Source organism: Panulirus ornatus, chromosome 20, assembly GCF_036320965.1.
Source record: "Panulirus ornatus isolate Po-2019 chromosome 20, ASM3632096v1, whole genome shotgun sequence".
Classification (NCBI taxonomy): Eukaryota; Metazoa; Arthropoda; class Malacostraca; order Decapoda; family Palinuridae; genus Panulirus; species Panulirus ornatus.
Window position 1 is genome coordinate 74,915,109 of NC_092243.1, and position 25,125 is coordinate 74,940,233.

The 25,125-nt window shown below is 38.6% G+C and overlaps 1 protein-coding gene across 3 annotated transcripts in view; it reads right to left on the minus strand.

Moving 5' to 3' along the window:
* The window catches only part of AGBE (1,4-alpha-glucan-branching enzyme), an 81,829-nt gene that overhangs the window by 52,086 nt on the left and 4,618 nt on the right, over positions 1 to 25,125 (minus strand). Inside the window, exons 1-4 of one of the 3 annotated variants that reach the window (XM_071675298.1) lie at positions 17,499 to 17,875; positions 12,232 to 12,401; positions 11,931 to 12,046; positions 2,888 to 2,914 (exon numbers count right to left, since the gene is read on the minus strand). In XM_071675298.1, coding sequence (XP_071531399.1) covers positions 2,888 to 2,914; positions 11,931 to 12,046; positions 12,232 to 12,401; positions 17,499 to 17,602 — 417 coding nt within the window. In that variant the 5' untranslated portion in view covers positions 17,603 to 17,875. Of the gene's footprint in view, positions 1 to 2,887; positions 2,915 to 11,930; positions 12,047 to 12,231; positions 12,402 to 17,498; positions 17,898 to 25,125 lie in introns of those variants that run through there. The other 2 variants (XM_071675299.1, XM_071675300.1) reach the window with 2 other exon arrangements.

Below are 25,125 nucleotides of genomic sequence, written 5' to 3' on the forward strand. Positions count from 1 at the left end.
AAAAACTAATTGCCATCAATAAAATATGGGCTGATAGTTAAGTGATTAGGAAATTTTTCAATATAATATTCATTTGCAGCCCAGTCAAGGTTGATTCTGCAATATCCTAGAGTTTGCAGTCTTGTTCAAAAACTGTATGTAATCTTACAATTCAGGAGGCAAACAAAAATCCTAACAAAAGTCATAATAAACTTAAATGATTAGAAAAAATGTACCTCAACTTATTTTTTCTTTCAAACTGTTCGCCATTTCCCGCATTAGCGAGGTAGCGTTAAGAACAGAGGACTGGGCCTTTGAGGGAATACCCTCACCTGGCCCAATTCTCTGTTCCTTCTTTTGGAAAATTAAAAAAAAAAAAAAAAAAAAACTTATATGATACTATAATAAATAAGTTCAGATGTGACAGGCAACAGCAGTCCTTTCCCAAGCATGCAACATCCACAATACCAGGACCTTAGTGCTAGCTTGAGTTATCAAATTAACCTAAATGCTTAAAAGTAAAAAGATTTAAAATATTGTTAAATTCCCCATCCTCAGAACTCTATATCCCTTGGAGCTTCAAATGAATTATGGCTCAATATCAAATCCGGGTGACCTACAGGGTTGAGCATTTTACAAAGCTATCAACCATAGGGTGACATAAATAGGGGTCACCTTGTCATGCCTATATGACAGCCACATGCCCAGGCAGTGCATCAGTACAGTTTATCTAAGCATGCAAAGAACTAGATGTAAATGGTCTAAATGTTAATCAAGATATACTTCATTTAGCAACTATTACGTACATTGTTGTCCTCTGATATTTGTAGTGCTATCAACAAGGAGGAAAATGATGCATTGGAAGGTAAATGGAAAAGCAAGATAAAAACTAAAGGTGAGAATATTTCAAAAATTATCAGGAGGCTGAAAGGACTTAGCTAATGTAATGAAATTATCTAGGATCACCTAAAACTACTGTCTCTCAAGTCTAATGGAAGAAAGTAAATAAGCAAACTTACTGTATGCCTGAACACATTTACAAAAATAAAAATGAAACATGGGTGCACTTACTTTTCCCTATCTTGAAGTGTCCTTTTCTCAATCTTTTGAGGTTCTCTATTCCAACAAAAGTAAAAATGAAGACACATATCTATCTGCCCTTCTTACCTAGGAAAAATATGATATCCAGGTAGAGATTAAAGATATTCACAATTCATTCTAATGTTTAGAATTTTATATCTTTCAGAATGGGATTTCCTAGTTATCCTGAGGTTGGGGAATAATACTGTAATGACTGTAGCCCTGGTCCCAACAGATAATGCTAAACATGTGTTCTGTGGTGCATTTGCTATTATAAGAGGCAAGACAATGACAACTACTCCACACAGAATTTATTTTCCTCTCACCTGGTGGGCTGTCGCTTTATGAGGCTGTAATTCTAATAAAAATGCAAGTCTAGATCAAAGACACAAAAGTGAACACCAATGCACAATAAATTGCAAGACAGATCCAAGACCCATACATAAAAACTTAACTCCATGTCAAACTCCTGTTTCAAAGATACTACAAATTCAGGCTGAAGACATACCATAACACTCTTTTACTACTAATAACCACTCCTTAAGCAACATTCCTCATGGTTCTAACAACATTTTGCTTAAAAACAAATGAACTATATCTATTGCTTCATAAAAAATGTGCACATCTGTCAATAAACATCTTTGTTGCCTTGTTCCATGTAAGAGCTCCCATCAAGGGGGAGATGGAGCCAGAGAAGCTTCTAGGCTGTCCTAAACGAATAAACCTCCTTCTCTATATCCAGACTTTCCAATTGTCTTCAGTCTGATCATTTCCCATCAATCTATTTCCTTCTGCCTTATTGTTATGTGAATATAAAAGCATAGTATATGGAAAATGGAAAATAAAATGGGGAGGCTGGGGAATGAGATTTGTACTATACACAGTAAAGACAGCAACTTAAAATTCAAGATAAACTCATGATTTTGTAATCAACAACATAAGGGAGATGATACAAAGATCTGTAAAAGCTGTACATAAGCATTTCTGATACAAGTGAAGATGATTTCAAATCACAGCTTCAAAACCTTGCCTAACATCTGTTGAGATTTAAAAAGTCAGTATCATTAATAAATGATCTCAAAGACATCATAACAGTACTGGTAAGTATCTTGGGCAAAGAAATTACAAAGAGTATGAAAACCTATTTTGGCTATAATACAGTGCTCTGTAACTTTACAGATGCAGGCTTCACAGACTCAAACTTCTGTAACTTATCAGTTACAATGCCCCCACTTTTCTGTTATAAAAAAGTACTGAATCACTGGCTGCCTTATACCCAGCAAGTATTAAGTGTATGTTAAATCTTCATTTGCAAACGCCCCCAACACTGCCATGGTGTTTCACCATTCATGACTCTGCTAGTTCGACAGTTTTCAGTCTTGAATCAGTACAGGCTGAAAAGATATAAATTTGAGGAGTTGGGATGGCCTAAAAGCCAGTGACCTAGCAGAGCCACAAATGAAAAGACACCACATTTGGGGGAGTTCTAACTGACAATCAGTTTTGAGTTTCGGCTTCTTAACTGGTTGAGCCTTAGAAAATCTGTCTTTAGAGTTATGGCAACCATATGCACTTTCTAAAGGCTTCTGTTTTAAAATAGATATCTAGCCAATGCATCTGACAAGTATGATAGGCTGGTCTAAATAGCTTGCTTACTACAGAAAGACAAGAGAGACAACCTGTATATTTGCCACACACATACACACACACCAAAGTTAAAGTTTTACAAGCATCAAATATGTTTACAAAATATACATAAATTTTGATGGGCTATTATGTCCAAGCTGCTTAAGGACCACAGCCTCATGCAAAAACACTTCTCTGTTACCTCTTCCTTTGGAGACAACACAGCAATCTAGAAAATAAAATTTTTGCAAATAAATTAATATTTATATTTCAAAAACATGTTATATGTAACTCCAAGATTGGCTCTGTGATAACTGTATAATACTTATATCATATTGTCACTGTCATGCAGGTTTAACAGACTGACATGTAAAAATTTTAAAAAGAATACCCTTGAAATTTTTTTCATTTGTCTTTATAATGTCTCCCTCAATAGGAAAAAACATTATTCTTGCTTTCTTTCTTTTAAAAAATCAGCCTTATACCTCAGGTTTACTGAAAAGAGGTCAATGAAGATGGCCTCTATGTACAAGTCAAAGGCCAGTGGCATCAGAGTGTACTGAAGGTGAGGGCATGGGGAAGATAGTCTTTAACCTGACCTTTATAGGTTGAGCTCCACTTACCATCAGTGGTGTCAACGATACCACTTAGGGTCAAGTCAAAGGATGATGGTGTTGAGGGTCTGGTGAAGGTGAAAGTGTGATGACGATGGGCACAGTGAAGTTATAGTGTACAGAAAGGTGGAGTGGAGTTATGTTCATGTCAAAGGCCACTGATGTTGAGGGTGTGGCAAAGCCGTGGGTTGAGGTGAAAATGAGTTTGCAGTAAAAATGAGGTCAGAGAACAGTGATGTTGAGTGTGTAATAAAGAGGAGGGTGTAGAGGGTAAAATGAAGATGGCCTTTGGCCTGACCCACGAGGCTAATAGCTGGTGGTGTTGAGTATGGAGCCAAGATGAAAGATGAGATACTGAAGACGGCCTTTGACTTTACCTCTATAAATCAGATCAAAGGTGTCGATGTGTGGTGAAAGTGAGAAGGGACAAGTGAAGATGGGGTGTAATAAAGATGGCCTTTGTACCCATCCATAAATTTCTGGTCAATGGCCAGAAGCGTTAAGCTATAGCGATAGCCTTTTACCCAACCTATACAGATCAGGTCAAAGACTAGTGGTGCTGAGGATATACTTGCCATCTCGACTTAAAAAAAGATAAAAAATGGAGTGAAGATGAGTCATGGTCAGGTCAGGGCCAGTAGTTCTGAGGGTGTACTGAAGGTGGTAGTATAATGAAAATGTTTCAAGATGGTGAAGTAAAGAGGTAATTCCTGCAGGTGAAGATGTGTTTGTTGAGAGGTGAAGAGGAGATGGAGTAAGCACTCTGAAGGATTGTTGAATATGTTTTATGATAATGTGGTAGATGTAGGGTGTCTGGGTCAGGGAGTTACTTGAAGTGAAATGTTCATGGCAAGTGCTTTGGTGAAAAGACAAGGAGAAGAAAGCTTTAAGTAAGATGAAGTGTAGCAAAGAAGCTAGAGTGGAAGGTACTGCAACTGAATTAAAGATAAGGGGTGACTGTGTTTTTGACTGGTTTGTGAAGATTTTCAATGTATGTATGGATCATGGTGAGGTCCATGATGACTGGTTGAAAACATGTACAATCCATTGTAAAAGGCAATGGGGACAAAAGTTAATGTTTGAATTACAAAGGCACAAGTTTCTTGAAAGTAGCTGGTAAACTGTATGGACAAGTGGTGAAAGGGTGATAGCATGCACAGAGCACCAGCTGGGAATAATGTGGTTTCAACAGTGATAGACAGTGTGTGGATCAGGTTCCTGCTTCGAAGAATGTGAGTGAGAACTACTCGAAGAATCATAAGGATTTGTAAATGGCATATATAGATGTGAAAAAAGTATATGACAGGGTTAATAAAGATGCTTAGTGCCATTAGAAGTAGTTGTTTATTAACGGAGTAAGGCATTTTTCTGCGAGAACATACAGAGGAGGGTTAGTGGTTCCAGGTAAAGGTGTGTGTGTGATGTCACCAAGGCTGTTTGTTTCGTTTATGGATAGGATGGGGAGGGAGGTAAATGTAAAGATCATGGAGAGAAGGGCAGGTATGTAGTCTGTTGGGGGTGGAACGACCTGGAAAGTACGTCAGTTGTTGTTTGCTGACGATAAAGCGCAACTGGGCAGATTTGAGAGAGGAATTGGAAAAGTTGGTGTCAAAGTTTGGAAGAAAGAGCAAATATGAATAAAAACTAGACTTATTAAGTTGATCTGTGCAAAGAGACAAGTTAGGTGGAATGTACATCTTAATGGGGAAAATTGCAGTCAAAAAAGTTTTTTTTCTTTTTTTAGATACCATGGAGTAAACATATCAATGAATGGAACCATGACAGCTGAGATGAGTCACAGGGTGGGTGAGGGAATGAAAGTTCTGGGGCCACTGAAGAGTGTCTGGAAAGACAGGCAACCATCTGGGAGGGCAAAACTGGTTATGATAGAGGGTCAAGTAGTCCAAATAGTGATGCATGGATGCGAGATATGAGCTACAGATGAAAATGCAGAGAAGAGTGTGAATGTGCTGGAAATGAAATTACTGAAAACATGTGGTGTTAGGAGTATTGATCGAGTAAATAACAACAGGATAAGAAAGAGGTGTTTGGTAACAAGAAGAGCAGGGTTGAGAGAGCTGAGGAGGGTATGCTGAAATGGTTTGGATATAAGGAAAGAATGAGTGTGGAGAAAATGACAAAAAGGATATATATATATATATATATACATTGGATTACGTGTTAATTGACAGGCGTGCAAAAGAGAGACTTTTGGATGTTAATGTGCTGAGAGGTGCAACTGGAGGGATGTCTGATCATTATCTTGTGGAGGCTAAGGTGAAGATTAGTATGGGTTTTCAGAAAAGAGGAGTGAATGTTGGGGTGAAGAAGGTGGTGAGAGTAAGTGAGCTTGGGAAGGAGACCTGTGTGGGGAAGTACCAGGAGAGACTGTGTACAGAATGGAAAAAGGTGAGAACAATGGAAGTAAGGGGAGTGGGGGAGGAATGGGATGTATTTAGGGAATCAGTGATGGATTGCACAAAAGATGCTTGTGGCATGAGAAGAGTGGGAGGTGGGCTGTTTAGAAAGGGTAGTGAGTGGTGGGATGAAGAAGTAAGAGTATTAGTGAAAGAGAAGAGAGAGGCATTTGGACGATTTTTGCAGGGAAAAAATGCAATTGAGTGGGAGATGTATAAAAGAAAGAGACAGGAGGTCAAGAGAAAGGTGCAAGAGGTGAAAAAAAGGGCAAATGAGAGTTGGGGTGAGAGACTATCAGTAAATTTTAGGGAGAATAAAAAGATGTTCTGGAAGGAGGTAAATAGGGTGCGTAAGACAAGGGAGCAAATGGGAACTTCAGTGAAGGGCGTAAATGGGGAGGTGATAACAAGTAGTGGTGATGTGAGAAGGAGATGGAATGAGTATTTTGAAGGTTTGTTGAATGTGTCTGATGACAGAGTGGCAGATATAGGGTGTTTTGGTCGAGGTGGTGTGCAAAGTGAGAGGGTTAGGGAAAATGATTTGGTAAACAGAGAAGAGGTAGTAAAAGCTTTGCGGAAGATGAAAGCCGGCAAGGCAGCAGGTTTGGATGGTATTGCAGTGGAATTTATTAAAAAAGGGGGTGACTGTATTGTTGACTGGTTGGTAAGGTTATTTAATGTATGTATGACTCATGGTGAGGTGCCTGAGGATTGGCGGAATGCGTGCACAGTGCCATTGTACAAAGGCAAAGGGGATAAGAGTGAGTGCTCAAATTACAGAGGTATAAGTTTGTTGAGTATTCCTGGTAAATTATATGGGAGGGTATTGATTGAGAGGGTGAAGGCATGTACAGAGCATCAGATTGGGGAAGAGCAGTGTGGTTTCAGAAGTGGTAGAGGATGTGTGGATCAGGTGTTTGCTTTGAAGAATGTATGTGAGAAATACTTAGAAAAGCAAATGGATTTGTATGTAGCATTTATGGATCTGGAGAAGGCATATGATAGAGTTGATAGAGATGCTCTGTGGAAGGTATTAAGAATATATGGTGTGGGAGGAAAGTTGTTAGAAGCAGTGAAAAGTTTTTATCGAGGATGTAAGGCATGTGTACGTGTAGGAAGAGAGGAAAGTGATTGGTTCTCAGTGAATGTAGGTTTGCGGCAGGGGTGTGTGATGTCTCCATGGTTGTTTAATTTGTTTATGGATGGGGTTGTTAGGGAGGTAAATGCAAGAGTCCTGGAAAGAGGGGCAAGTATGAAGTCTGTTGGGGATGAGAGAGCTTGGGAAGTGAGTCAGTTGTTGTTCGCTGATGATACAGCGCTGGTGGCTGATTCATGTGAGAAACTGCAGAAGCTGGTGACTGAGTTTGGTAAAGTGTGTGGAAGAAGAAAGTTAAGAGTAAATGTGAATAAGAGCAAGGTTATTAGGTACAGTAGGGTTGAGGGTCAAGTCAATTGGGAGGTGAGTTTGAATGGAGAAAAACTGGAGGAAGTGAAGTGTTTTAGATATCTGGGAGTGGATCTGTCAGCGGATGGAACCATGGAAGCGGAAGTGGATCATAGGGTGGGGGAGGGGGCGAAAATTTTGGGAGCCTTGAAAAATGTGTGGAAGTCGAGAACATTATCTCGGAAAGCAAAAATGGGTATGTTTGAAGGAATAGTGGTTCCAACAATGTTGTATGGTTGCGAGGCGTGGGCTATGGATAGAGTTGTGCGCAGGAGGATGGATGTGCTGGAAATGAGATGTTTGAGGACAATGTGTGGTGTGAGGTGGTTTGATCGAGTAAGTAATGTACGGGTAAGAGAAATGTGTGGAAATAAAAAGAGCGTGGTTGAGAGAGCAGAAGAGGGTGTTTTGAAATGGTGTGGGCACATGGAGAGATTGAGTGAGGAAAGATTGACCAAGAGGATATATGTGTCGGAGGTGGAGGGAACAAGGAGAAGTGGGAGACCAAATTGGAGGTGGAAAGATGGAGTGAAAAAGGTTTTGTGTGATTGGGGCCTGAACATGCAGGAGGGTGAAAGGAGGGCAAGGAATAGAGTGAATTGGATCGATGTGGTACACCAAGGTTGACATGCTGTCAGTGGATTGAATCAGGGCATGTGAAGCGTCTGGGGTAAACCACGGAAAGCTGTGTAGGTATGTATATTTGCATGTGTGGACGTATGTATATACATGCATATGGGGGTGGGTTGGGCCATTTCTTTCGTCTGTTTCCTTGTGCTACCTCGCAAACGCGGGAGACAGCGGCAAAAAAAAAAAAAAAAAAAATATATATATGGTCAGAAGTGGAAGGGATAAGGAGAAGGGAGAGACCAAACTGGAGATGGAAGGATGGAATGAATATGATTCCGAGTTATTAGGGACTAATCATGCAGGAGGGTGGAAGATATACATGGGATAGAGTGAACTGTTGTAATGTAGCATACAAGGGGTGAGGTGCTGTCAATGAATTGAATCAGGGCATGTGAAGCAGCTGGAGAAAACCATAGAGGTCTGTGAGGTTTGGTTGTGAATAGGGTGTCATGGAGTTGATGCCTTTTACAAGACAGTTACAGAATTAATAATCCTAGCACTACATTGCTAATACAGGAAATGGTGAACAAGTATGAAAGAAAGGAAAAAGTATATTCACTAGGAACGCAAATGATAAAACAGACTAACAGCATTATGTACCATGTACTACATCAATGAGTGTGGAGAAAATGACATAAAGGATATATATATAGGTCAGAAGTGGAAGGGATAAGGAGAAGGGAGAGACCAAACTGGAGATGGAAGGATGGAATGAATATGATTCCGAGTTATTAGGGACTAATCATGCAGGAGGGTGGAAGGTATACATGGGATACAGTGAACTGTTGTAATGTAGCATACAAGGGGTGAAGTGCTGTCAATGAATTGAATCAGGGCATGTGAAGCAGCTGGAGAAAACCATAGAGGTCTGTGAGGTTTGGTTGTGAATAGGGTGTCATAGAGTTGATGCCTTTTACAAGACAGTTACAGATTTAATGTTCCTAGCACTACATTGCTAATACAGGAAATGGTGAACAAGTATGAAAGAAAGGAAAAAGCATATTCACTAGGAATGCAAATGATAAAACAGACTAACAACATTATGTACCATGTACTACATCAATATCCAAATAATAAAGTTTTTAAATTATATGATTTCACAGAAGATACTAATTCGCATATGAATGTTTCAGATACTTCCACTAGTAGGTAGCAGTTGGGAGGCAGCCACACACCAAGGAGGTATATTACTGGTGCCAGGTACTGGGAGGGCTAGTGAAAGCTACAAAGTGAGCCAGCATTTCAGTGGTTGTAAAGTTGCACTCTGCTGACCCAAGTAGCTGTCTTTTCTTTCTGCCTCATCCACAGTTGTACTGCTGGTATTTTGTCCACAAACATACAATCTCTCCTGGTCACAAATAACACTTGATATCATTTAACTGACACAACTGATTCTTCCTAACTCTAGACTTTCCTGTGGTGAGTGCTTTGTGCTAGCCATGCCTTTTGGCAAATGGTAAGAGTAATAGATAGATGTAGTAGGGAGGAATGTTGGACAGAAGCTTTTGGTAGAAACATTAGGTAGTAACAGGGAGGAGCATTAGCTAGGAATATTAGGTAAAAATAGTAGGTTGTATCATGAGACTAATAGGCAGACACATTAGGTAGTAGTCGTTGGCAGGAACATTAGGTAGGAGCCTCTGAAAACACTTCCCGAGTTGCAATCTACCAGTGACTTGTTAAGTATAAGGCACTATAGAATAAAAAGCAACACTGGAGTTCAACAGTTATGGAGATTTTTGCCATAGTTACTCCCATGAGGGAGTTCCCAAAGGGAATGACAGTCTGAGATATAGATAGATAGATAGATAACACCCGAACATATTCAACATCAATAGTGTATCACAATAAGAAATTCAGTGTACATAATGTCAATGTGCAGTCAAGGGAATGAACCTGGGTATGTGAAATGTTCAGGGTAAAATATGGAAAGTCCTGTGGGGCCTTGTTGTGGACAATGAGCTGTGGTTTCGATGCATTACACATGACAGCTCTAGAATGGATGTGAAGAGCTGCAGCCTTTCTTCATCTGTTCCTGAAGCTACCTCAGTAACAAAAGAAACGGCAGTCAAATATGAAAAAAAAGTTAAGATCCTGTTAAACCAGCAATACATGTTGTGGATACAAATTTTGAAATGTTGGAGTTTTGTAGCCAAGCTTAAAGTTACATATAGGTGGCAAAATAAATTAGATACACCTCTTCTTTGGCACTGACAAAATAAATCTGACACCCCTCTTCTTTGGCATTTTCAAAGAGTAAAGCATTAGAGAAACCTGTTCTACAGATTAGTAAAGTGAGTTACTAGCAGCACTGTAATGGAAAAATCATTCTGATAAAAAAAAAAAGGTGTATCTCTAAAGCATAAAATCATAAATTAATAAATTAGAAATAAAAACTAAAAAGTCTACAAAATTTCACATTCATTAAACAGTAAGGATCTTAGGGTTTGAAGTGACAAGTACATCGACAATAATAAGCATATGCAAACAATGCTGGTTTCAAGTTTAAGTTAACTTCAAAAGCTCCAATTGTTTTACGATGAAAATTTTTGTCAAAAATGTATGAATACAAGGTGGTAGCACTTTACTAGGAAGATCTCTTAACAGACTTATGTTAAGCTTAACCACTATAAAAATCTTAAAAGCTAATAAATTACTCTTAAAGAGCATTAAATCTATTGTAACTGCTACTGTTTCAATCATCATAAAATTACTCAAGAGCTAAGGACACAGGAAACAAATGCTAATTTTCTTGGCCTAAAAATTCTAACGTATTCCAATGCTGGATTTCTTGTCCAGGTGCCTAGATTGAAATGACTTTCCTATAAGGGTAATATGTGAAACTGAATCCAGCAATGGTTTTACTTTGTGATGAAAAGAAGTCAAATGTTAGTTCTGAAGTCCACTTCGTGGAACAAACTAAAAGTTTGCAATGGAATTATCTTAAATGAATCAAATCTACTGAAATAACGTTTTTCTCCATTTCAGGTAGGTGAAATTCACAAATAAACTGGTGCTTTCAAGACTGGATAATCTCAGCAGTTTTCTAAAAAGTGAATTAAATAGGGTTATCAGTGAATTCCTGATCTGATCTAGACTATTTTGTATTGACTAAAAAAATCTACATATCAGCAGTCTTCTTTTTTTGTCCAGTCTACAAACAAGGTGCATTTTCTGTACTCATCCATCACTGTTTTGTTCCAACTGGCTCAGCATGAACATGTAGTAGCTAGTGAATATGAAATTCATTTGCTTTTTGTCAAACACACTCCTCTCTTTGTAATGAAACATCATCTCTCATATCTTACAGTAAAGTTTTCTCGTGTGAATCATGTTTATGTATCTAACTTTTTCTAGATAACTCTTTATGAAATTACCTTTCTGCATGGTACAAGAATGGGATGCACAATTACTAGGCAATCAATAAAACAGGGTCCCAACAACTGTGCAGGATCATCCTCCAACATGCCTTGGTGAGAACAAAATTCATAATTTTCTGTCAAACAATGTTCCCATATTTTCTGCACTTATGGTTTTATCAAGGTTCTGCCATATATCTGAAAATGTCTAGCGGCTAAATGACCTTAAACGCACATCAATCTGAATAACCAGGATTTGTGTAAATTAAAAACAATTAAAAAATAAGTATTAATCTTTTACCAGATTGCTCAATTACTTGATATTTCATAAAAACCTTTTGAGTATCATGAGTCACAACATGGGATAATAGCATTTCCCTAGGTCCTGCAAATTTGGGGGTTTGTTTGAAAACATGATTTCCTTGAGTGATTAAAAAAATATTATCATCCTTACTGTAAAAAATGAAAAGTGGTTAAAATGAACATACCAAAATAAAAAGAGTTATATTTGCAGAGACAAAAACAAAGACAGCATTTTCTATAAAGAGTCAAAAAGTATGAATGTGTCATGATGAATGTGCAAGGGGATAAAAAATTTAAAGATATTTTTATTCTGAGAATACTCTCAACAATATCTATGTACCTTACAATTACTGTACCTTGTAAGTGAATGAAACACAAGTTCCAATTGTTGGTTAAATCTGCAAAGGAAGCTTCATGAATTAGATACCTTAGAATATTTCTTATTATCTCCATTTTGCATTAATCTTTTGAGACTTACCTTCACACGTGCCATGTGCTTGATGGGACATGAACCATCAGCATTGGCTGGTAAAGTTATTTCCCATTTACCAAAATCCTGTTTTTTGAAAGGATGGGACACCTTATTCCAGTCATCTGTAATCACACAAATGCAAACTATGATAAAAAATGATTTTTTTTTCTTTTAGATATAAAGGTATAGTTAAAAGTTAGCCAGAGTATCCAAAAAATTTACATGCAAGCTCACTGTTAAATGCATGGCTCTTTAAAGGTATGCATTGATTCTATAAAGGAATAGTTAAAATTCAATTGCAACTTACTGAAATCTCCTTTAAGAAAGAGTGCTTGTGCCATTGGTGCCCACTCCAAACAAGTGATGCTGTTGTCTGGGTTCACATGAATGCCAAATTTCTCATATCCTTTAGAAAAATTGTCCAGCCCACCTTCTGCTTGAGTGATCTGCTCCACCAACTTTTTAAAGCAGCCATACCTTAAATGACGAAAAAAAACCATCACTGATCACATAAAAAATTACACTTAAAGCACAGGCTACAATCCCATAGATTTCCTGTAAAGTCATTTAAAAGTTGAATAAATTTCTGAAAATAGCACCTATAGTATATGTAAAAGCCAGAAAGAACCAGCAAGCACAATGATCTAACAATTCTGTACCCTAACTGGTAATACAGATAAGCCTTTCAGCACTGCTAAGGAAGACTGGAATTTATAAAAATTTGATGATCAACATGAAAAACAGAGGAGTCCTCAAATGCCCAAATCAAATATATGAATAAACTAATTGGTGATAACTCTGATAATTTTTCATGTTATAGGCTCCAGTCTCATACTTTTGACCTCACCACAGCATGGACTTTTTAAATATTAAAAACAGTTACAGAGAAAGAGAAATGAGAATAAACAGAGCAGTCTGAGAGGTTTTGACGAACCTGAAAAACCTCCCTCTTAAATAAGGCAGGTTGCTGATATTAGCAAAGAGAGATGAAAGATGAAGGTAAAGAGTAAAATGAAGGTAAAGAGTAAAACTTATTATTTCATACAATCCCTTAAATTCACTCAACCTATGTGATAAATGCATATTTAAGACAGAAATTTGTTTCCTAGAACACAACAGTCCTTTTTCTTAGTCCTACAGATATCAAGGATGATAATTTTTCTGAAACAGAGTGTAGTGGTTCAAATCATGACCATTACAGAAAGGGAACCTAAAGTTAATTATGAATAAATAAATAAATACCTCTAAACCATGCATATACCTTTTCTTGTTGACATTAACATGTTAACAATGCTAAAATAGATTTCCCAAAAACAAAGCAAGTCTTGGTAACAGTGATGTTATACTTAATACCCACCTAAACATGTCAACAATATAAAAAAAATCAAACATCAGGAAAGTATTTAAGAAATAATTAAAGATCACCAAAAGACAACAGATTCACTGTAGTGAAAACCATTTCCATCTTGTTAAAATCTTGTTATAAACAAACTAAGCCTAACGTTTTCCCTTCTCTTTATATATATTGTCCATATTACATCAAACTAAAGAAACATATCAAATCCTTGTACTTACATTTCTGACAATCCACCATCAACACAACAGTACACCAAGAAAGTAGTTACCAAGTATTTCAAAAATATCCACAGGTAACTATAGGATGAACATTCATACAGCTGTCATTCAACTTTAGCTGTTATATAAATGTATCATGGGGCAGAGGACAGGATGGAGTTGGACTTTGAGTCATCAGAGCCTGAACATTCAGGAGTGTGAGACTCTTGCATTGGAGAAAGTGACTTGGAGCAATGTGGTACAAAAGGGTTGACCCATCACTGGGCTGAACCAAGACATATGAAGTGGTCAGGGGAATGGTTGTGGACAGAGGCTCTGCTTTCAGTGCATTATAAACGATAGCCACAGTGGATGTGAGTATATGAGGTTGTCCTTTGTGAGTGTCTGGTACTACCTTATTAATAAGGGAAATGAACAAGAATATTCATTCATACATCCATTCCTGGTGCTATCCTGTCCCACAGGAAACAGCATCATCATCCCCTGCTTCAGCAAGGCAGCGCCAGGAAAACAAACAGAAAAGGCCACATCCATTCACAGTCTGTAGCTGTCAGGTGCAATGCAACAAAATCACACCTCCCTATCCAAATCCAGGCCCTACTGACCTTTTCATGGTTTACCCCAGATGTTTCACATGCCCTGGTTCAGACCACTGACAGCACGTCAATCCCGGTAAAACACATCATTTCAATTCACTCTATTCCTTGCAAACTTCTTGCTTCCTGTACATTAAGGCCCCAATCACTCAAAATCATTTTCACTCCATCCTTCCACCTTTAATTTGGTCTCCTGCTTCTCCTTGTTCCCTCCAGCTCTGACACATATCCTCTTAGCCTGTCTTTCCTCACTCATTCTCTCCATATGTCAAAACCATTTCAACTCACCCTCTTCTGCTCTCTCAACCACACTCTTTTCATTTCCACACATATCTCTCACCCATTCATTACTTAATCAAACCACCTCACACCGCATACTGTCCTCAAACATTTCATTTCCAACACATCCACCCTCTGCACAACCCTATCTATAGCCCATGCCTCACAACTATATAACACTGTTGGAACTACTATTCCTTCGAACATAACCAATTTTGCTCTCTGAGATAACGTTCTCTCCTTCCACACATTCTTCATCACTCCCAGAACCTTCACCCCCTTCCCCACATCGTGACTCACTTCCATGGTTCCATTCGCTGCTGAGTCTACTCCCAGATATCTAAAACACTTCATTTCCACCAAACTTCACACTTACATCCCAATTAACTTGTCCTTCAACCCTACTGATCCTAATACCCTCGCTCTTATTCACATTTACCATCAACTTTCTCCTTTCACACACTTTTCCAAACTCAGTCACCAACTTCTGCAGTTTCACACTCGAATCAGCCACCAGAGCTGTATCATTGGCGAAAAACAACTGACTCACTTCCCAGGCCCTCTCGTCCCCAAGGAACTGCATACTCGCCCCTCTCTTCAAAACTCTCGCATTTACCTCCCTAACCACCCCATCCACAAACAAATTAAACGACCATGGGGACATCACACACCCTACCACAGACCGACATTCACTGGGAACCAATCACTTTCCTCTCTTCTTACTCATGCACATGCCTTACATCCTTGGTAAAAACTTTTCACTGCTTCTAGCAACTTACCTCCTACACCACATACTCTCAAGACCTTTCATAAAGCCTCTACCAATCCTAACATATGCCTTCTCTAGATCCATAAATGCTACATACAAATCCATCTTTTTTCTAAGTATCTCTCATATGGTCATACACATTCTTCAAAGCAAACACCTGATCCATACACCCTCTACCACTTCTGAAACCATTCTGCTCTTCCCAAATCTGATGCTCAGTACATGCCTTCAACCTCTCAATCAGTACCATCCCATATAATTTCCCAGGAATAATCAACAAACTTATGCCTCTGTAGTTTGAACACTCACCTTTTTCCCCTTTGCCTATGTACAATGGCATTATGCATGCATTCCGCCAATCCTCAGGCACTTCACCATGATTCATACATACAATGAATACAGCCACACTTCTCTGAAATTGAAGATGTGTTTACAGAAACAAATGTTGTCCTGTAGTACCAGGACAGCACTTCTCAATCCCCTAAATTTTTTTCACATTCATTGCATGATTTAAGGATCTAGATAAGTACTGTGATCAACTGGTATATCTGCAATGCTCGGAGGGAAAAGACAGAAGCAATCATACAATGGCTAAGATCAAAGAAGTTCAGCAAGTACCTACAGCAATATTCTCCAAAACAATTGTTTATATAAGTACATTAGGTTATGCCAGGATGAAGTTAAATTAGTTTAACTTTGGTTACATTTCTCCTTGGTTGTTTCGCTACATTAAGTTTCAGTCCTTCTTCGACAGCTTGCTTCATTACATTAAGTTTTAGTTCTCTTACAACAATTTACTTTTTCTCCTAATTAATCACTAAGCTTTAAATACTTTTACCTGACTATCTCTCCCTTCTTAAAATACCTGCCCACATTGCAGACACTCAAAATTCTAGTAGAAGGCCTTTAGTTATTTCATCGCTGCACCTATATATGATTTACATTGCTATAGGCATTTTGAGTCTCCTGATACCACATTTTGTAATAACCACCTGAAATAAAGATGAATGCCCAATTCAGAAATATGGGAAGTGACAAGGGTTATGACTATTGGGGAAACTGTGGAGTTAACTAACATAAAAGTAGGTTAACATGTGGAAAACCAATATTCTAATCAAAATATACCAAACACATACACAACTGTGCATCACATCAATTCCTTAAAAAGGCATAGGAAAAAACAGATGACAGACTGAGTCACCATTCATGCCCCGTCCAATCTTCCCATACTCAGCTATTACCTATGTCCACAGTAGTGAACCAAAATAATGTTGGTACATTTCTGCAGATAAGTTCCAGTTCAAGTATAAAATTACAGATTTGGAGGAAATTTATAGACTGTATCTCTAGCAGAAGTGATTTACATCAGGGAAGAATTATCATTTCCTATGATAATGAAATGGAAAGCAGGATATGCTTCAATGACCAAGGAAAATGTGGGATAAAAATCAACAGAGCCATTAAAAACCTCACATAACTTAAACTACAACCCTATTCAAAGTAAACCATATGGTGATGATTACATTCAGTTGCCGGAAAGTTTGTGTGATTACTGCATACCACTGAGAGAGTCTGACACTTATGTTGCCTTGTCTCTTTAAGTTATATGGATGTTGACGTTTAAATTCCTATGTACATATGCACACACACACACACACACCTAGTCTGTATATCTTAATGATATGTAACTAATCAATATACCAATGCTAAGAAGTAATTACACCACATATAAAGGTAAATCTATGCCCCTAAGAAAAGTCAGATGAGGTGTTCATAGGTTCTCATGATTTCTGCAAGCTTCAATCACAAACATTCGCCGCACGTTTTCCCTTGTCTTCATAGCCCTACAGCATAAGAAAAACAAAAGATTTCAATCATACTTGGTTCTTTAAACTTTATATTATCAACATAACTTTGTTTAATACATTGTCTAAATAAACACAAAATATCAGTCATTATAAAGTGCCACGTACGTTTGTAGTGACACTTAACAAGTGTCACACACTTATATTAACATAACATATAAAAATATATTTGTCATCGTCTTTTCTATGAAGCCAAGCATTAACATGACACACAGCAACCCAGTTACACCTTGAGAACGACGATGCGACCCTTAAGCATGAAACTACGACCAGGTTACATCAACCTGGCTACTGTAGTACCTATGGGTCGTTATGGTTCATACCCTCGTGACCTATAAAGTTTCAGTACGAAAAACGTCACTCCACGACAATGTCATGAATGCCATGCACCCACCAACACCTGTCATCATCGCCATCATCATCATGGCACCGATGCCACAATCAGCTGTCAATACCAACTTATTCCCTTCCCAAAACCCAAGATTCTTACCTCCGCTTTATCTCCCTCTCGTAAGGCCTGAGGAGGGGGTCTCTCCTGAACAGATCGTCCAGTTTAGGCACCTCCACCTTCATGGGGTCACCTATATCTAACATTGTGGTAACTGAGACCCCGAAAACCTGTTGTGGTGTCTAGACTTTGATGTAGGGGTAAAGGTGGAGGTTGAGCTTGATAACGTCTTCCTTCCCCGCCACGCCACTATCTGTGCTTGTCACGTATATAATCCCTCACATATATCTTCAGCCAGCCTTAAGGTACAGCCCGATGTGTCTCTCACTGACGTTACGTAATCCCAGGGCCGGTATGGAGTGCCTGTACCTACACTACCAGCACCAACCGTAGTACCATCCTGACTTGTGCCTCACATCACGCTCCAGCTCCCGCGTTGCCGGTAATACAACATAACCACTGCCAAGCGTACGATTCAACATTTAGTCTCTCCATGAGAAAAAACACCAGTGATTAAATCTATTGCCTGAATGATACCCCTACTAATACTAAGAACCAATTAGTTACGAAAAGATTATGATTAATTTCGATATCTATTACTGCATTTATGTACGACATCAAGGAGTGCGTGCGGGTACAGACGTCAGCCGTCTCCTCCCACTTGCAAATCACGTGTACAAATGTGTCTGGCTAGGATATGGAGTAACTATCTCTCTAAATTTAGACTAAGCCTAGTTTTGCCAGCAAAATCATATCTGTTTGTAGTATTGATGACAATTGATGTACTCAAACAAGGAGGACACCTACGTATGGTTCTTATTTTACTGTGTTTTTTATATGCACTAAGGGCAAGTAATAATGAATCTTAAAAATGGGCGTAGAGCTTTGAGCGAGACCGCTTGCAGATGATGTTAATTTTATGGAAGTTTCCGCGTGACGGTTTACGGGATGAGAAGGTCCTTCACAAGGTTAAAGGTTCGCGAAAATTCTTGATCAAGGTCAAAGTTAACGAGTTCAGGAGTTTTTCAAGGTTAAAGTTTAGGGCATCTGATGTTCTTGGGTTATATTGAAGGTGACAAGTACGACCTTATTTAATGATAAGGTCAAAGCTCAAGAAATTGAAAGTTTGTGGTCAAATTCACGATTTCGGTAACTTGTCATATCATAGTAACTATTTTCCCTTTTATCACTGTTACATGGTCTTGATCTTTCGTTTATTTATCTATTATTTTACCGCTTTATCTGCCAACGTCTCTTTTTACACTGATACTTCACAAGGCACAAAATGGTCTATATATGTGCGCATTTATGCTGTCTATATATGTAAGTACATATTTATTCGGTTACCAGTTGGTGTGAGAACAAGTAGTTTTAACGATGCTGAATGACTTGATTCTTCACGTACCGCTTCTTCCTCCCCAGAAGGGATACGGATACCTTCATTTATTTTTCTTCTTCAGGTTGTCATTCTCTTTAATCTTTTGTTTCTTACTTTATTCTCATTTTAATCAAATATTACTTGACTGCATCACACACACACACACACACAGATACAGTAAGGTGAAGTGGCAAGTTTGTGACCATGAGTCAACAAAGGTCCTCCAGGGCGTCGGATCTACATGACTTTGATCCTAGTCGCGTCAGCCTACCCACATCCAACTCAAATGTCCATTTTTCTCTGTAGCTAAGTTAATGAATGATTTCCTGGCTCAGTCTGGGGCGTATGTGTCCACACAAACACATAGACTAAAGACATGGTAGATATATCCATAAGGTTTGATTAATGATAGAAAGTGGCAGGCAGTCACAGATCACTGCGTTGCAGTGAGTCGGCACTATAGTTGCTGTTGAGTTCTCTTCCCTTGCCCAGTTTGATATTTCTCTCTACCTTCCTTCCTCGTAGGTTATTGGCATTCATCCCACAAACACACGCACACTCCATCATACACAACAATCGACATGCGACTCACGCCACTCCCATATTGTTAACTGAGTTTCCCACCGGCAAGCGCTAAGCGGTGGTTTAAAACCCCACCCTATCAACATATCTTTCTTCAGGGAGGAAAGATGATATTATGAAGAAAGCTCAGAAGGAAATCTGAGAAATATAATGATCATATTTCATTTGAACAGTTTGTACCATGAACGCGAGGGTACGATTCTTGAGCACGACCGACGAAACGACCACTTAGCATGATCATAGCAGGACTCCTTAGGTACTAATGTACTACTGGCCTTTGTCCTGAGACTTATGGATCAAGTCAAAAGCACGACGGTACGACCCTTGAGTATGACTCAAGGGTCGTACCGTCGTGCTTAGAGTTTGTACCATCATGCTCAAGGGTTGTACTTATTGATTAATAGACTTCAATACCTTCCTATAGCGTCGGACACCATCATTATCAATAATTTACTCTCAATTTCCATTATTACCACCATCATCTCTTAACATATAACACCATCTTTGTTCATCATTGATCCCATTAACTCATAATTTCCAGCACCATCCTTGTCTAGCAAAGTATACCATTCTACACCATCCACAAAGACAAAGCTTGGAGCGGGTTCGGGGTCAGTGATGGCCCGTTCTCAGGTGTCAACATGGGTACGGGTCAGGTGAACGTGTTCGGGGAACCATTGCTGCCACTGGCCGGTCTGTCGGTACATGTGATGGAATTAGTTTATAGAATTGTTGGTTGTTTGGGCTTGAGGCCCATCAACTACCAGGGTTATTAAGGACATTAGCATAAGCTACATCCAACAACGAAAAATCTTTAACACCTTCCCCACTTTCACTATGAATGTGGCCCAAGATTAAATATGTGTGGAAGCTGTATTGTGCAATATAATACATAGCTTTGCCCACCGCATAGATCATTAGATTTTTATAGAATAACAGTACCATATTTTTGTCTATTTTCAAGTCCTTAGTATTACGTACTTGTAAATTTTCATTTTTGTTCTTGCAAACATTGGATATGATTTTTTCTGATAATCTTTTTTTACATAAGATAATTAGAATAAATATTGCCAACTTAATGGTTTTCGACTGCAAGGGGTAACTAAAGCCAGATTTCTTTACCATATAGCTCATGTCTGGATATGGTATTTGTTTATTTTCATGCATCCACCAAATTAGCAAAGTGAATCAATGGTTGCAATATGATTATTATCCAAGTATATCAGACCCCTGAGTACGACTACCGCTTTGGTCACAAGGCAATCAGGGGACGTGTGGCCTAGTCATGTACCCCAGTCTGTCGTGATATAACAAGTGGTATGGGCGGTTGGACCACCTCTCACGTGCCTAATCTACATTTATAGATGTCCTTTATTTGTTTACTCCCCATATTCAAACCCATCTAAAATTATCATTAATTATCATTATAGGCATTTCATATCATTACTGCTGTCTACGCTCTTTAGTTCATCCTACGATGTATATCTATCTCTTTTCTTCTTAATTTCTATATTTCCTGGTTTATTATTTCTAGTTCTGCTCATGTATATACTCTAAACTCGCAAAGCAACCCTCGTCTTTATGGTATTCTATTTTCTTATTCAGAGAATTGGCAGATACCTAAAGCAAGTCGATACACTGGAGGATTCATTCTCATTTGCAAGTTTTTCTCTGCTTCCTGGACAGAATTACCTGCAGTGTGTGGTTCGTGGGTCAAAATGTTACATAAACTTTCTAGTGTACGCACCACGCCACTGCACGTGAAGGATTAAGGCCCCAGACAGAACAAAACTAATGAAGAACTATTTCCTGGATTAAGAGAAAACGTTGAAATAGTTCAGCGTTTGTTTTTTTATAAGACGGCATTTCTAGCTTATATTCTAGACGGTATTTAGATGTTTTAGCGTACAGTCCCAGTCACTATAATTTGTTGCAATTGGTCATACCAACGACAGGCTATTTCTATATAAGTTCGACTCAAATGGCGAGTGTTGAATCTTCTGAATGCTCGGAAAATCTTGAAGTCTGTTGCCGAGGTTGACCATGCTATTAAACAGATTCATATGAAAGAATATGCTCTAAAATGAACAATTAAAGAGCTCTCTTCCAGTGGCTACGACAGACATTTAAATACAAGTTCAAGGCTTCGTAAAAATTTGAAGCAAACAGTCAAAGTTTCAGCGGGATAACAGAGCCTAGCCTGGCGACCTGGTGGCTTCCACGCCGCAAATACCACACAAACCCGGACATAGCTGTGACGTAAGGTGCCTGACGTAAGGTGACTCATGTCTGGCTGCTGCTGGCTAGGAACAACGTATGACTGAGTTGGCTGCCTCTCCAGTGAATGAAAAGATACTCTAACGGGGGAATTATATTGCACGATATCTGGAGAGGTTAGAGTATGTTCCTTTGAGAGTTCGTGAAGGATAAAAAAATCTATGTTGTTATTAGCTAATACTGTTAAGTATAATGAACCAACATCGCAAAATAATTTACTTACATTTATAGTCAAAGAACTCGTTTTACTGTCACATTTATGGGGCTGATGCATTGCTTTAACCAATTAATAACCTGTCGCTTTCCATATATTCTATATGGAAAGCGACAGGTTATTGAACAACTGAAGCAATCCATCCGCCCCATTAATGTGACAGAGAAACGAGTTCGTTGACTATACAATGTAAATCATTTTACGGTGTTCGCTCATTTTACCTGACAGGATTAGACAACATAGATTTTTTATTTTCACAGACACATGAACTTCCAAAGGAATAAAATCCGTTTGACTTCTCCAGATATCGTGCAATATAATTCCTCTTAATTACCTCGTATTGTATGTTTTACATAAGATTCTGCAGCATCTGTCAGATGTGGCACAGGACAACATTTTGGCAAGTATACTTGAAGGCAGCACAGTTATTTGTCCATCCACACATTCAGGTTTGACTGTTGTTTTCTCCTGCACCGTCAAACTGAATGATTAACTGAGTGTGTGTGTGTGTGTGTGTGTGTGTGTGTGTGTGTGTGTGTGTGTGTGTGTGCAGCGGCTTTAAGTTATCCTAACCTTTCAAGATGGACGATACGACTCAAAGGGTTACAAGTCCTGTAACGTCGAATTACTGCAATAATTCCTGACCTCCGTCTACCCTTCGCCTGCTGCCTGGCTGGTGTTCCCCACCTCTACTTTGTATATTTCCTTCCCTACTCATATCTATCTAAATATTCAACAACTCTCTTTGCTGTTACTCTCTATTTATTCTTTACTGCTGGTAATGACCTCCTAACCTCGTTACAGAAGCTGTTGTAACACGACTGACACTAAGATAATCATGGAATTTAACCTCCCAATCTTCCTCTTTAAAAATTCAGTGATGGGTTGGAGCAAGATGTCTTACTCAATCCAATCTGTTTCAAGTGTAGTCCTTTCTTAGAAACACAGCAAATATCTGAATGAGGATCATACTTTATATATTGAGTAGAAAAAGTTTGGATTTAGAGAATAACCAAACATACCTGTGGACCCTTGTTGATAATCTAACTCTCGCGTAATTGACGCACTGATGACGCCAGGGATGTAATGATGACACCACTGATGACGCCAGTGATGTAATGACGCCACTGATGACGCCAGTGATGGAGTGATGACACAACTGATGACGTAGATGAGACGTAAGCCTCACTACTCAAGGCACGGGTCGCATGCCGGTAACCGCCATGGTCACACTGTGTAAAAAAGTTGAGAATTCCGCTAAGTAGGTGTTGGCGAGCTGCCCATCTGGGCTGTTTCTATCCCCGGAGGTCAGGTTGCTAGGCGGAGTATTTCTGCCTTTCTATGATAAAGGGCGTAAGCCACTATCGCTTAGAGGTGAAACTGGCTATATCTATGCTTTGTATAAGTGTGAGTAGCCAGCAGAGTGGTTTAAAGTATATATACTTCTGATTATTTTTCTAACCTAACGTAACCTGACGATGTCTGACCTTGTGCCGTCAAGTATGTTAGTCAGGTGCTTATTTGCAAGTGGAAAATCAAAATAAGGGAAAAAAATGCTACGTATGATGCACCTATAGAAATACCATCCCTGTACGATTTTTGACAGCCAAATAAAATGGATTATTATATGACATGAAGTATTTTGCATTCCTGTCACTGACAGTGGATAAGCTATTGGCAATTGTACACTCTGCCTAGAAATGATCATGTGCTTAGCACAATTGTTTGTATGTAGACAAATTGGGTAACAGATTACCTGAAGTGCTCAGTTTCGTCATTCACATGCTTTAAATTTGACATAGCATGTTTTATATTTGACACAGCAGCCAAACATTAGCTTTGTCCACAAGTTGGCAAGACGCTATTCTCACAATGTCTTTATCTTATGGTCTAGCACTGTGTTGGGGGTGATGACTTGATAAGATATATTCAATCTAACTATCATACGCCATCTTACATTATTGGAATATTTATAATTTCTTATATGTATTGATTCTTGTTCCCACACTCCCGCTGCTGCTAATGTGTGTGCGAGGCATTGTCACTCATGTCTTTGTCTGTGAACATCGTCTTGTTTGCACAATAACTCAAGAATGGTATACTATATATACATTATATTTCCACTATTAGAACGCCTATATGAAGGCGACCAATTGATTAGATTTTCAGCTCGTTCTTGTAAAAATTTACATTGATTACGATAAGATTTTCTTGTAAGTTTTACAGCTGAGGAGTTTTAAACAACAGAACGTTCTTTTTTCTTACTATCATGTATTAAACAAATGCAAATATCGAGACGTCAGGGCAGCTACTGTTTTCTTGATTTTACCACATTTCAAGTGAGGTTTCATTAATTTATTATCTATTCATACATGCAGTCTTTCATGTTTATTGGTGCTATTACCTTTAAAGATAAGAGAGGATTCAATAAGAAGCTTTTCTATAAGTGATAAATAAGGGTAAAGATTTTTTGACTTCCCCCACTTCACTGTATGTGAATAATCTACATATGTTTGAACAATTTTCCAAAAGAGGGAGCAGAGAACGGGGCCAAGTGAGGATATTTCCTCTAAGGCTCAGTCCTCTGTTCTTGACGCTACCTTGCTAACGCGGGATATGGCGAATGTGTGAAAAAAAAAATTGAATAATGCGTTTGATTCCGTGGCTACGCTGACAGAATATTGCATGGTGTTGAATCACATCCTTTAAATCAAAGATTTGTTATAAAATACGGAATTCCTTAAAAGAGAACAGATCATCTAATGAAAATTCCGGTGTATTAAGCCTCCCTCTCTCTCATGGAACCTAGTTGGTCAGCGGCAGGAAACACGGAACAACAGATGATGAAATAAATCTACATCCATAGAACAAACTGACCTTTTTTCCCCCTCAACAGATTTAGAAAATTAAGAAAAGGTAACAGTCAATGTTTTCAACAGTAACAACCCATAAGCAAAAGAATATTACATAAGCAATGGCCGCAGTTCAACTTGATCCCACACAAAAATAGAATGCTACTTGAACGCTCTCTTCCGTGAAATACATATAACTTATGAATTATGCTTACTGTACGAAGAGAGAGAAATTAAGAAGCGACATTATATGGGATGAAATAGTTTTCTACAATACTTCAGTCAACAGCAACTTCTGGCAACAAATCTAACACAATTTACCGTCCATCAGTTCGTTTCTCCCTTCACTGACCATTAAAAGGTGGT